Below are 14,634 nucleotides of genomic sequence, written 5' to 3' on the forward strand. Positions count from 1 at the left end.
TTAATAAATAATATGTATATTTCACGAAGAAAAAAACGGCTTTTAAGACAGTAAACATTGTTTAAAAATTTCTTTATAGTGACTTAGATAAGTTAAACACCCTTTTTAAACATGATTCTAAAAAGCACCAGAATTTAAATTGGCTTTTTACAAGAACTACAGACAACAATTTTAATATTATAAAAATTGGTATATTACGGATTAGACGTTATGACAATATAACAAAAAAGGTATAATAAAACATAAACATAACAGTATTTTTTAATTTCCACATAATATCATCAATCTGACATTTTTCGCAGTACAGCAGCTTTGGCAGAAGAGAAATTTTGAACTAAAGCTCGCGGCATATAATCTTGCACGTATAGTTTCCGGCACGTAGCGTTTCCACTCCAGCAATCGGACTGCGCGTTCACATTTTCATACATAGAACGTTTCAGTTTGGTTCAGTGAAGATATGATCTCGCTTTTCTCGACAAAAATTATGTGCAATTGCCCTTCTACTTAACGATGAAGAATGAAAAGCTGTGTTAAAAAGAAGGTTTGAAGTACATCCAATGCTAAGAGAAAGGAAGAAGGAAGGTGAATACTGGACTTAATACAGAGAATTAATTGATGATGATAAGAAATATTATGGATATTTTAGAATGAATAGGATTCAGTTTAAATGTTTTAAATTTAATTACACCTTCAGTTAAAAAACAAAATACTACATTTAACGAAGCCATACATATCAAACCAAAAAGTATTTTTAAAAAGAAGAGGTATCACTTCCGTACAAAAGTCCTAATTGTTTATCACTTCCGTGATTAATTGTCACAAAGCAATAAAAACACATGCATAAATGACAAAATAGCCTCGAAAATTATTTTTTTAAATACTCTGTATCAAAATCAAACAAATACCTAAATAAACAACGGGGGGAAAACGACGGACATCTAATTCACATTATCCTTACCAACCGGTTACAACTCGTTATGTAGCCGTCAGCATCAGTAAAATATTGTTTTCAAATATACTGAACGGAAACGTTAAGTGTCTGAAACGCTATGTTCCGGAAACTGTGCGTTGTTCATATTTAAAACCATTTAAATTATATTTTTCGGAAACTAAACGCTATGTGCTGGAAACGCAACATGCATGGTATTAAGCCACAATCTTAAGAGATACAATGGACATTTTAAAGAAGTTAGATAGTGAAGGAAACATGTGTGAATTGGCAAAATATTATGGAGTTGGGCATGCTACTTTACATGATCTACAGGAAAAAAAATAAAAGATAGTGGACCATGTGAAGACAGTGGAACCTAGACCACGAAAGCATAAAACATTAATAGTTGAATATTCAAAGATGGAAAACACTCTCTATATGTGGTGCATGCAGTTTATAATGAAACTGGTGTCTGTTGAAGTCATTTTAACAGGTTGTTTATGGAAGCCCCAAAGAACAACCTATTAAAATGTACACTTCAAATCTTAAGGCTAGAATAGTGAGTTTTTTATTTATGAAATAAATCTGAATTTAGATCTGATGGTATTTGTTACCAATGTCAAAAATGTTTGCTTAATATTAGAACATGAAGAATGGTTATATAAATTAAAATTTTACTATTACAATTTGTTTTACTTACTTATGTTTTACCTATACAACTACTGTTTGAATATTTAAACATAATTTTTTACCATTAAAACAGCATATTTTCATTGTTATCAAAAGGGAGATGTAAGTATATAACTATATCAATAAAAAGTTGCAGATGATATTACTCTTTTCCAATAACGAAACTTGTGTAATAAAGTTTCTTATCAAACGAATGAAACTTTACTACATAATTTGGCTGTCATATTTAAAATAATATATGTAATTAGTAAATTATACTTTAAATATGATAGCCATAAATTATTAGTATTTATTTGTTTAAATAAACATTCTGCTCCAATCATCCATTGAAAAAAATCTATAGTAGTATTAAGTTAACTATGGACTAGTATCACCTTCAGCAGTTTCTTGGTTTTCTTCTTCTTCACCTATCACTATTTCCTCTGGATCTGGAGCTCTAGGAAGAAAATCTAAATCTGGATATATTTGTCTAAACATCTCTTCTGCCTTTTTTACTGAATAATCGTAATCCAAGTCAGTATCAGGACCAGGACATACAAACACATTGTCTGGAAGACCTTCTGTTAAATCTGCGTTATTGGTATCTGGCAGTGAAAAGTACATAGACCAAAGAATTAAAGGCTTTCGCTCATTTTCCATGTTGGTTTCTTCATTTTGATCAAACAAACTATCTATAACACTGCTGAAATCTTCTTGTGGAGTAGTGCCTTGTTTGGCTAACAAATGCACTACATATAAAGGTTTTGGGCAAGTACCTGTAAGACATCCTAGCTCAATTATCTTCACAAATGGTTTTCCATTTTCTGGAGGATAAAATGCTAGAGTCAAGTGTTCTTTTTCACTATCTAATATGGATTTATCAGTTATTAATACACATCTGGAAATATACTGTTGATTGTTTGACTTAAGGAATTGTTTTGGTACTTTTTCCATACTCATGACAAGATGTTCTGCTTGAATATTTTGAGACCTAACCGTTATTGATTTAAATTTATTATTGGATACAGTAAAACCTTGTATGCTTTGTCCCAGAGCAAATACACCACCAAACACAGCACTCAGTCTACAAAAAGCTTGTGGTATTTCTCCACTACCATACATTGAATATAAAAATGGAGTGTGCCCAAAACGTCCTAAACTATCTAAAAATCTTTTTACATTTACAACACCTACATTACAAGGTGTTTCATCAGAGCTCATTGAAATACCATACAGTAGGTAATGAATCAAATTTGGAGTTAGTTTTTGATCTGCAAGATATTGTTTGAATGTTTTATTTTCATACTCATTCAGTTTATCTAAAGTATTTAAAGCTGTTAAAACCTTCATTAGCATTCTTTTTTCTACCACAGATACTTTATTGTTTGCAAAAACATCAGAACGTGAGCAAGGTAAGAAGTCCAATTTTTTATTAAACCACGTCAGTATTCTACTAACACTTCTATATTCTGAATACCTTGCTATATTTGATGATATTAATAATTCTACAAAATGACCTCTGGCATACTGAAGTTTTGGTGTAAGATCAATATTAAATCTTCTGGATAATTTTAATAAAGCTTCCTTGTCCCAAACGTCAGTATCAGGTTTTTCTTTTTCTATCACTTCTTTATTTTCGCCTTTATCTTTACTTTCAGTCACTTGTTCTTGATTTTCACTATCTTCTTGTTTCTCTACTTGGATTTTTTCTTTTGGTATCACATGAAATTTGTAATCAACATTCTTAAGATCGTATACCTGATTTCCAAACACATACAAGTCTAGATTTCCCACATTTGCAACTGGATTTTCTTTGGACTTCTTTAATTCCATTACAGCTTCCAAGCTGAAAGAAGCCCAATGCCCACCATAATATTCCTTTTCATCAACGTGTAAAACTCGTTTTCCTACACGACTTGCAGCCGCCGATATTATAGATTCTATTATACCTGTTCCCACTATTACTATATCAAATTCTGTAGGAAATTCGTAATCCATTGTAACAATATAATTTATCAAGTTTTACCCACTATAATAACATGACATAAATACATAAAACACAGTCTGTGATATAAAATAGAACAGCTGATTTTTGTCATTCTGACAATTGGTATTCAGTATGACCATCTTACCACATCTTACTACAAGCACAGAATTACAAGTGTGGCATATGTGAAATGTAAAAAACGGATTGGCTAATTATCACTTTTTCAAATTCTAGTAACAACGTTTTAAAAGTTTAAATTGTCTTAATTTGTTGTTTATTAACGTTATTTTATTATTATCCTAGATTTTCAAACAGATGTCATATGTCATTTTTCAGGATGGGCAATAAAACGTCAATCAATTTTGACGTTTAATTTGATAAAAGTAAACATGTCTGTAAATATGACTAATAAAAGTTTTAGTTAGTAGAGGCGGATTCATCAAAAGTAATGTTAATTATTGTAAAAAATCAAAGTTGACGAACTTGGAAGTTTAAAAGTCGCCGAATAATTAATACTAAAATGGTTACAGGAGCGTTTATAGAAGCCGAATTTCCTTTGCACTGGTGTGTCTGGAATAATGACTATAAAAGTTTGGGGAGTCTTCTCTCATCCAAAGAGGTAATTTGAATATTTTTCATATCATAAGTTTATCATATATATTAAGAATATTTTTAGCATGATAAAGAAAAGCAGGATGTTAGGGGTAGGACTCCTCTAATGCTGGCTGTAACATTAGGTCATTTGGAATCTACTAGAACCTTGCTAAATCATGAAGCCAATGTTAATTGCGAGAATTTGAATGGATGGACAGGTTAGTGTGTTAATTTGATTAATTGAATTAAGACTAAACTTTCTACTTATAACCTTAATGTTTATTGGATCAGTTATTTTTGGCTTCTTGTCTAACTTTGAGTTATCTTAATTATCTAAATTATCTCACACTTTTTATTGATTTTCAAATTTTATATTACATCTAATTAATTTATATAGTCTGCATATATGTCTATAGTCCGTTAATTAAATCCAGTTAATTTTAATTTTTATTCCTTATATGACTATGAGACAGTAAATTTTAATTAAAAAAGGATGAAAGGTTTGTTTAATATTTAAAATGATTTGATGATTAGTTCTTTTCCCATTATATCATTTTCATACTGATTGGTATGCAACATATTTGGAAAAATTAAATTTGTCAGAAAGTTTTTCTAATTTTTTTATTTTTGTTTAAGAATTGCATCATGTGGTTTTTATAATCATTCTTTTATATAATTTATTCGTTATGTGTTTATTTGTACAACGAGAATTTAAACCAGCAAACATTTGTGTCCTAGATCTTGTTTCTCTCTCTTATACACGCTGCAGCCCGAGCGCCAGTCCTTCATAAGCACTTCATTAATGATTAAAAAATAATGTTTTAAAATAAAATAGGCTCAAAATATTTATCAGGAAATAATACAACAATCTTTGAACTCGAATATAGGTTCTTGGTGAATTGGAAAATAATGTTATTTAATTACTATTTAAATGGGAACAAGCGACAATTAAAGGTTAAAGTAAGTTTATTGAAGTTTCAATTTCCACTTCGGAAATTGTTCTCGCTCTTCTTCGGAAAGTGTGGCTCCGCTGGCTTAAACAACAAGTGGACGAGCATAATTAACAATTAAAAAACAACCGTCTAAATTGAAATAAACTGCGATTGCTCTTCAGAATCTTGAAACTGAATGTTTAAACTTCAATCTAAGCACCTGGCCACCTCAAAAATAATAATTCACACATGAGTTTTAAGCCTCGAAAATGCACCGAAAACAAAAAAAATTTAAAAAATGTTTTGCGGAGTAAAAAAACTTGATTTTTGGAAGTAAAAAAATTGTTTAAACAATTTATCACTCAAACATTTCACCCGGCGCCCTTCAGATTTGTTTAAAGGATACATTTTTAACAAGAATCTGCAAAGAAACCGAATCAGAAACATTTTTTCTACGGGAGCAGCCTCACAACATAAACTAATTATTCACTTTTATTTCTCTTATCAACATTTTTGAAATTTCCACTTGCTTCTGTTTGAAATTCTCCCTGTTTTTTTTTAAATTTATTATTTATATATTTCTTCTCACTTGTCTAGTTTAGGATTGATAGAGGCCCTGGTTTTATTCTTATGGTTTATTTAATATAACATTAACTCAAGTCTAGTGAAGTCATATTGGCCATATAAGAGCAACGTAATAACTTTAATATATCCTTTTGCAGTTTAAGGTTGTATGACAAGAATTTTTACAGAGGATTTTGTTAGTGAAGTGTCCTGTGAAAAGACGATGCAGCTAATTAATTAATAATTTAAACAAAACAGCAACACAGCTGTAACTAATTCCTCTTTCGAAATCTTTTTCTTTTAGTGGTGTGACCTCCCACAACTCTTTTACTAAAATAGTGTGGCATCTAATGAAGTAATTTTTACATTTTATAGAGTGATTAATAAAGGATGGTTATTATTTTACATTTTAAAGATTCCATTATGAAAAATATTTATTTTTTATTTAATAACTCCATAGAATAAGTCCATAAAAATAATTCAGTTTCAGTTTTCAGTATTTGAGTTCTATTTTCCATATAAAATAAAACTAAATGGAGTTAATACTGATTTTGTTTGAAGTTACATGAAATTCTTTCAGTTCAGTCAAAATTAATAAATGTATAGAGTTGTGGAAAAGCATTCAGAGCAATCTGATAAATTGACTCTCACTCCTTTTACTTTCAAAAATATTGTTTTAGTACCCAAAGTTTGTATTGAAGTATATAATCATATTTGGACAATCAAAGTCATTTGAGTTGGTATAAAATTGTGCCATAATTAACAAATATTGAAATCAATCATTGCACATTGAAGGGATACTGTTGGATAAACTCTATATTCTAGGAATTCTGGGACTGAATTCTATACTCTAGAAATCTAGGTAGAATTAAATTGCTCATTGGTCTAATTGACCAAATGTTGCTTGAATTGATTAACAGGTATTTTTGTAAAAAAATATTTAATAGATATGGCAGCCAGTGTCATATGGTAGACATTGTCACAGGATAACTCAGATACTACTATACTCTTACAATCTAGTAATATTTGCCTATTTCCTAAGTTACTGATCTCATTTTGAATGAACATCAACCTTTCAAAATTTTTTAAAATACCTGTTATTATTTATTAATTTTGTTTTTGTCTTTAATGTTTAGGATTGGCTGTAGTAAGATTTTTGTAGAAATGTCTACTGAACCTTATATACAACTAGAATTTGAATATGAACCATCTAAAAAGTTGTAGGAAATTTTTTTTGTACAGGTGCCTCCTGGATTATAGCACCAAACTACATTCATTTTACATATTCCCAATTGCTAACAGAAGCACATGAAAGCCAAACAGGGTCGTACTGATGTGTATCATATGATTTTTAAAAATATTTACTTTTGAAACTATTAGTGTAAGAACTTCTTGAAATTTAATCATTAAATCACAATTAAACTAAACTCTAAAAAATAACATGACCAGTAAATAACCTAACAATAACTATAACATAAATATAACACAATATATTAACTTAAAAATCAACACGATACAATTTGAATTTAAACATGCTGGCAAGTTTTGATCTGTAACATGAGAATCTGTCTGGCTTAAGGCAATAAATTATGTTTAATAGCCTCTTGACGAATGAGACGGCAAATATCAACACATGCGTTTGTTGTCAGATGGGAATTTGCTAAACAAATGAACTTTAATACTGAAATTATACTCTTTTTTATATCTTTTCAGTCGTACAAGAAGCGGTAGCTACAGGAGATCCGGAACTGCTGCAGATAGTTTTGGAAAGCAGAGATTTCCAGAGGTATACCAGTAGAATGGCAGGTATTCCTCAGTTACTGCACCGATTGAAAGAAGCTCCAGATTTTTATGTAGAAATGAAGTGGGAGTTTACCAGTTGGGGTAAGTATGCAATACTCATATAAAAGTTTTGAAATTTGAACTAAATAGTAGAATCTAGAAGACAACAATTATGGGTTGAGTCAGCCTTATCTGAGGTTACTTGTGAAAACTATACTAAAATGACTAACATATAGCTTATGTGACATTTATTTTCCAAGTAATTATTTTCGACCTTGACAACATATTCACACACTTTCTTCCAGTTATCGACAGTTACTTTGGCAAATTTCTGTTCCATAACACGTTTATAGCTCCTAATGTATAATTAACATTTTGTTTTGCAATTCCAATTTTTATTTGCACCCAAATAATTTCTGTAGGGTTCAAGTCTGGATGATATGGTGGAAGTTTTATGAAAATATGTCCATGTCTGCAGTCACTTGTCAAATTTATATTGAATATGATCTTGCTTGTGTCGTTTGATGATTTCATATAGTTGTGATTTTAACATTGATATTACAAATGGTATATTTTTTTCTGTCAACCAACATAACATTTTTTATAATTAGTGGTAGGTGCTCTTTTAATTTGAATATTATGGTAGGGAGCATTGCAAGTGACAACAAGAGATCCTACTGGCAAATTAGGGATTAACTGTTGTTTCAACAATTTTTCGTAATTTTCTGCATTCATATCATCATGATAATCTCCTAACTTGACACCTGATGTAAAAATCGCAAGGGCATTCAACCTACTTCCTTTAAAGAGGAGTGTAAACATTGCTCCAGTATCAATGACCACTACATGTCGATAAACTTAAATTTAGGTAAACAAAACCTCATTCTTAATTGAATCGCTTATTGTATAAAGGGTATAAGTCCACATTACTTAGTTTTGACAAAAACGAAAAAAACTATCTAGTTTAGGAACTTGATGACCTATCATATTTTGTTCTACATATGAAATGTAGCAGGAAACTAGTAGAGTGGCATGTGATACAGCAAATTTGGCTTTGAAAACTATTAAGGCCAAAAGGACGTTTTTAAGGTCTGGGACTTGTTTCCTTTATAAAATCAATGAATAAAAGACGTAATAATGTGCTGCTCTACAGGTAAAAATTATTAATTTATTTATAAAAATATGTTTATTTTTACAAACAAGACCTAAAGTACATCCTAAGACTTAGAACTTAAAAAAACTAATCACTATCATATTCTTCATTGGTCATCCAAGATCACCCAGTTTTTTGGCCTTGATTGGCACTTTTCCTTCGTAAGCCTTTTTATTTGGACACCAAGTAGCAGCAACATTTTTTTTGACAAATTAAATTTGGATGAAACAAATCCATCTATGAACTCTAATGCTATTATAACTCCGGGGGTCTCACTTGAATAAGTTAAGTAATTATATTTTGATATGGCAAAATGTTCTTTAATTTTATTTGTACCCATAACGAGTTCCTTTGTATTTTTTTTAATAGGCTAGCCACCACATTTTAAAGTCTAGAATTTCATGCGTGTCTACGATTTTAACAGTAAAATGTGCTCTCGATGATTTCGCGTTTACTATTATTGTCATGTACTGCATTGGAGTATAAACCCGGTGATGGCACCTGAGAACCCTTTTTATAAGTCCAAAATCTCTGTCACACGGTAGAAATGAATGCCCACGAACCAGAAAATATTAATGAATTATTTTAAATCTTTGATTCATGATACGATTTAAGAAAAATCGAACGAGGGTATGATTTCTATTTTGGCCCCCACACACAAGCATCACTAAATACATGTAATTCAGTAATAGTTTCTGGGATTTGTTTTATATAGTCCTGCAGGAAGCTAGCTACCTCATTGGCTCCGCGTTTAGTAGTGCCCTCATGGTACATATAAGATGTTGCAGCATTCGTTTTTATGTCGTGTGTCCCAAAAACATATTGCCATACTTTTCTTAGGTAAAACATATCATTCACTAACATAAATGGCAATGCCAAATTTTGCATAAAATCATAAACGATGGCTGCTACATTATCGTTTTTATTACACATATCTTTTGCCTATTTAATTTTTTTGTAAAACTTAGCTTCCCTCATCTTATGCACAAGTAATTCTGCAGATGCTACTCGTTTTGCGGTATCATTTAGTACCGATGATTTTAATTACCGTCGGGCATACGTTTACTTGCGATCTACCAAACCTATATCCAAAATTTTCATTGAAATGTTTCAAGTAGTACTCATATTTAACAAGCTTCGTCAAATCTATATTTTCAGAGCAAAAAATTTTGTACATCTTTTTTACGGTTAAAGAGGACTCAGTACTGGTGCACACATGTGTTAGAGATAACCGAAATAATAAAATAAACGACTCTGTAGACAAAATGACAGAAACGATGGTGGCGCCACAAGAATTATTGTATAAAGGTAACTAGTCCCGGACTAGTTTCCTTTATACGCTCAACAATAATTTTATCTTGCGATATTTCGCGTATGGTGAGAGATACAAATTTCCCTTATAGACTCATTGATCCGTCGACGTTGGTTTAACAAAATGTATATCTCACTTTAAATTCGTACTGATGTGGACTTATTCCCTTTATAAAATAAGCGATTCAATTTATCTTGCATTTTTTATCAGAATTTAGTATATTTTATGTTTTACCAATCAAAAACCTAATTTTGTCGTTTATTTGTTAATCATCATTTTAATTTCATTATTCCTTGTAGACATTATAATTACATCGTCATTGTTGTTTGGTTTGTGGTGGTTGGAAGTTTTTCGTTGGTAGATTTTTTGGGAGTCCTGTTTTAGGTGACTTTGTTGCCTCTTCAGGACGCGTTGTATGTTTTTGGATGGTGGCACTGGTTTGTCGTTGGTAACTGGTGGTATTCAGTGGTGTTTGTTGGTGTCCTGCGGAGAAGGTTACCTTTAGAGGGTGGTCAGAGGAGATAGGGCTTGGATGCTAAAATGTTTTTTTCATAATTATTATTTTTTGTTTAATTGTGAATCAGTTGGGAGAATACAACATAGAGGAGGTAAAAAACTTTATATACTTGGGATCACTAGTCACGTCTGATAATAACGTTACGGAGGAAGTGAAGAGGCGAATATTTATTGCAAATAAATGTTACCATGGCTTAATTAGACACCTAAGATCAGATAACGCCACAAGAAAGACAAAATGCCAAATATATAAAACCCTAATAAGACCGGTACTCACATACGGCTCAGAAACCTGGACACTCACTAAAAGAGAGGAAACGTTGTTAGCCACCTCCGAAAGAAAAATCTTGCGACACTTATATAAGGGCACAAAAGAAAACGGAATATGGCGAAGACGATACAACTCTGAACTATACAAAATATACCAGGGTCCGGATATTATAACATTCATCAAAATAGGACGGCTGCGTTGGATAGGACATGTAGAAAGAATGGAAGAAGGCGAAATACCAAACAAAATATTCAAACAGATGCCAGTAGGAAAAAGAACAAGAGGAAGACCGAAACTGAGATACTTAGAACAAATAGAAAATGATATAACAACCTTAAAAATAAAAAACTGGAGAAAAAAAGCACGAAACAGATCGGAATGGAGAAGAATCCTAGAACAGGCCAAGACCCAAAAAGGGTTGTCGAGCCAGTGATGATGATGATGTGAATCAGTTGAGTGTGAATGAAATTTTAAATGATTGATTATTTATGAAATTTTGACTGTATTTTGTGTTGGTAGAAGTTCTGGCTGTATCCTCCCTATGGACAGGTATAATTGTATTAATACATATAACCGAACTAACCAAAATGTGATATGTAACGGGTCACCAGCGACACCACATTGCCGTTGGTGTTGCATTTACGTCATGTTGTGGATTTAGAGTTAAAAGAAAAAGTGTAATGTTTTCTTTAAAAGACAGATAAAAATTAAAGCAGGCAAAATCAAACCATAAGAAGAATTTTTCTATGTAGAAAAAAGTGAATAATTTTCTAGTGAATCCTAGAATAAATAGGAATGTATATTTTTAAAAAAATTTTCAAGTAGGCCGGAAATTGTTATTAACAAATAACTTTTAACAAAAAAACAATTTACCGGATTGCTTCGCGTAAGTTTTTTTAGGCCTATCTCATCGAAATAAATACTTTTTCTATCTTGGTAATTTTTCGAAAAATACTTTTCCTTTTTGAGTTATTTGCAATTTTTTTATTGAAAAAATGCCTTAACCCATTAACGCCCAAAATTAAATTTTTATCAAAACGAAATCAAAACTTCTAAATGAAATAAAGAGAGGTTGTTTTTAATAGTAATGTACAAAATTTACGTTTTTTTTCTTTGTTACTGTCTCCTTTTTGACGTATGATATATCATGCATCGATATTTGGTACACATGCCACATTTGCCGCTCCTTTGTTGTTTTTCAATTTTGTCCACCAGATCATTCACATTATCCAAACGAATTTCGTCAGCAACATGTTTTGGGGATTTTGGACGTACTCCACGTGGCGTTGGAATATCTGGAGCTGTCAACAGGGCCTCCACAATTCGCCTGTAAAATTCTAATAAGGAAATTGCCTCAATGTTGCGGTAAAGAAGTCACATGTTGACTATTGCCCCATTCAAGCATAATTTAAATATCGCCCATATACTATTTTTTAGATCGAATTCGAATCCTATATAAACCTCTTAACTTATCGAATAAGTCTACATCACCCATTCCCTTTGAGGGAGCGCTATAATTTTTCTGTCTTTTCGGGACCACCTGTTACAGTTTCCTATAGTAAATATTTCTGGAGTTGAAATATTAGTTGCTATAGTAACTTCATTAATGTCATTCCAGCGAACAAGAGTGAGCTAATGTTCTTCGCTATGTAGAACGTGGGAAGTTCTACGAATTTGTTTTTTTATTTCTTTGAGAGGGGCTCTTTCAATCCTGTCTTTTTTAATTGTGTACAAACAGTGTTTCTTTTGATCTCTCAACCTTGTCAGTAAAGGTAAAGATGTAAAAAAATGATTAATATAGATAACAGATTCTTGTGGTAAAAACCATGTACACAGCTTTTCGGTTACGGAACTTCCTAACGAATTACCCTGTAATTTCCAGTATAGGGATTAAATTTTGCAAGGTAACCTTTATTGGTCGCAACGCACCAGAATTTATATGCGTAACGGATGGGTTTTCCTCGAATAAACTGCTTTATTCAATTATGTCCATAGTATGGCTCCATGGCTTTGTCCACTGTGAAACTTCCGTTCACTGGCTGGAGGTAATGATGAAAACGTTCATTTAGATGGTCAATTAGGGGTTGAACTTTGAACGCTTTATTGGTTTGTTGGTAAAACGGATTATCGTTAAAGTGTAAAAATCTATGAATCTGTTCAAATCTGTTTTGACTCATAGTATTACTAACTAGATGTAAGTGAAAAGATAGTCCATGAATTTTTTATTAAAAAATAATTTAAATACATCGATTGGCTTCAAATTTTGTTGCTTCTATTCATTTAGTATATGGGGTTTCATATTGTTTATGAAAATATCATGTATGGTTCTTTTTACAGTTTTTTTTTCTTCCCACTTACGATCGATTCTTTTCAGATTTTTTTTTCTCTTTTCAGAATCTTGTGAAATTTCTGCAACCTCCCTTTTTCTTTTGTTACCTGGTTCGTGAGTTTCAGTCACAGTTGCATTTGACAGCACTGTTTTAATAACAGCTGTAATATCCATGCTTTGAGATAGTGTACCTCGGCCAACACTTTGAAAAGTGTAATTGAACTTCCGGCATTATCTCTGTCAGAATCATTTCCGTCATTTGGATAATGCAACGTGAGTTGAACTTCGTTGCACTGATCAATTTTCTGAGCCAAAGTATCGCCATCTTCTAAACTCTCATATTTTTTAAACAATTCCTCCGCATCTTTGGGATTATTAGGATCATATTTTTTCGTCATTTTTTCTAAAACAGAAACAATATTGATTAGTTACCACGATTGCCCAGGGTATTATATATATCATACGCAAGAATCAAAGGCCTTCAAAATACTCACCAGTATAAATTTCAATACTATTTATATCACTATTTGATATTTAGTAGTTTTACTAGTTGAACACTACAAAATATTTTTCAAAATAAGTCGAAAGAGTCCTACAAACTCTCCTAAAATGCAACCGGTAATCTATAATATAACCTAAGAAAACTTAGCACAAAACTAATCACCCTTTACCGCCAAGCGGTTATACATTTCTAATGTTATAATAAACAGTTGTTCTAACATCTACTCTTTAACCTATATTGGGAAAACAACTAATGTTTACTTTTTTTTTGACTAGTAGATGGCGAAATATGTAGCAGTGTCTTGCATATTACATAAAATACGGTGGGCATTCATGGGCTAATTAGTGATTTGTTAGGATTTTTTTTCTAAAAACTACTAAATGAATTGCAATTCTATAAAAAGCTTTATAATATTTAAACATTTAAGTACAAGTAAGAATATTTTGACAAGGATAAGTGGTTTATATTTTGCTGAAAACATGGAACCAAATATTTCGAATATGCATTTTGAGCAATCTATCGCTAAGCGTGTAGGGTTGCAGCGACACAATCGCATGGCGCGTAGAAGTCTTTGTTTAAATTTAAAACTATGTTTTTAGCAAGATATAAACCACTTATCCTTGTCAAAATATTCTTACTCGTACGTGAAGGTTTAAAGACTATAAAGCTTTTTGTATAATTGCAATTCATTTAGTAGTTTCTTAAAAAAAAATCCCAAAAATCACTAATTACGGCATTTTTTCAACAAAAATTGCAAATAACTCAAAAAGGATGCATTTTTCGGAAAAATGCGTCATATTTATTTCATTGAGATACGCCTAAAGAAATTTTACTCGAAGCAATTCGGGAAATTGTTTTTTTGACGTGACAACGTCTTAAATTAGGTTGTGGCTCGGAGTCACTCATGAAAAAGTGTAACGCCCGTTCACGTCTGTTACGATGAGTCACCGAACGAGAGAGAGGCCCGCCGGACCGGCGAATGCCTTGCGTCTCTCTCCCACTCAAACATGATCGGTCCGCTGCGCACGCAGCACTAGAGAATTAGGCGCGTTGAATCGGAATAGAAATTAGTTAAGTTTAAGTTTACATGTA

At 31.7% G+C, this 14,634-nt stretch overlaps 2 protein-coding genes across 2 annotated transcripts in view; one reads left to right on the forward strand and one right to left on the reverse strand.

The window, feature by feature from the left end:
- On the reverse strand, positions 1-3,827 carry Rep (Rab escort protein). Its single transcript, XM_072530266.1, has one exon. It carries the CDS (start codon positions 3,596-3,598, stop codon positions 1,979-1,981), a length of 1,620 nt encoding a protein of 539 aa, XP_072386367.1. The 5' UTR covers positions 3,599-3,827; the 3' UTR covers positions 1-1,978.
- Positions 3,828-3,970: 143 nt separating this feature from the next.
- The window catches only part of LOC140440026 (ankyrin repeat domain-containing protein 13D), a 42,946-nt gene continuing 32,282 nt past the window's right edge, over positions 3,971-14,634 (forward strand). Inside the window, exons 1-3 of the mRNA XM_072530265.1 lie at positions 3,971-4,206; positions 4,264-4,399; positions 7,391-7,561. Of these exons, the coding sequence (XP_072386366.1) occupies positions 4,108-4,206; positions 4,264-4,399; positions 7,391-7,561 (406 nt within the window). The 5' untranslated portion in view covers positions 3,971-4,107. The remainder of the gene's footprint in view (positions 4,207-4,263; positions 4,400-7,390; positions 7,562-14,634) is intronic.

This window comes from Diabrotica undecimpunctata, chromosome 4 (assembly GCF_040954645.1).
Source record: "Diabrotica undecimpunctata isolate CICGRU chromosome 4, icDiaUnde3, whole genome shotgun sequence".
Classification (NCBI taxonomy): Eukaryota; Metazoa; Arthropoda; class Insecta; order Coleoptera; family Chrysomelidae; genus Diabrotica; species Diabrotica undecimpunctata.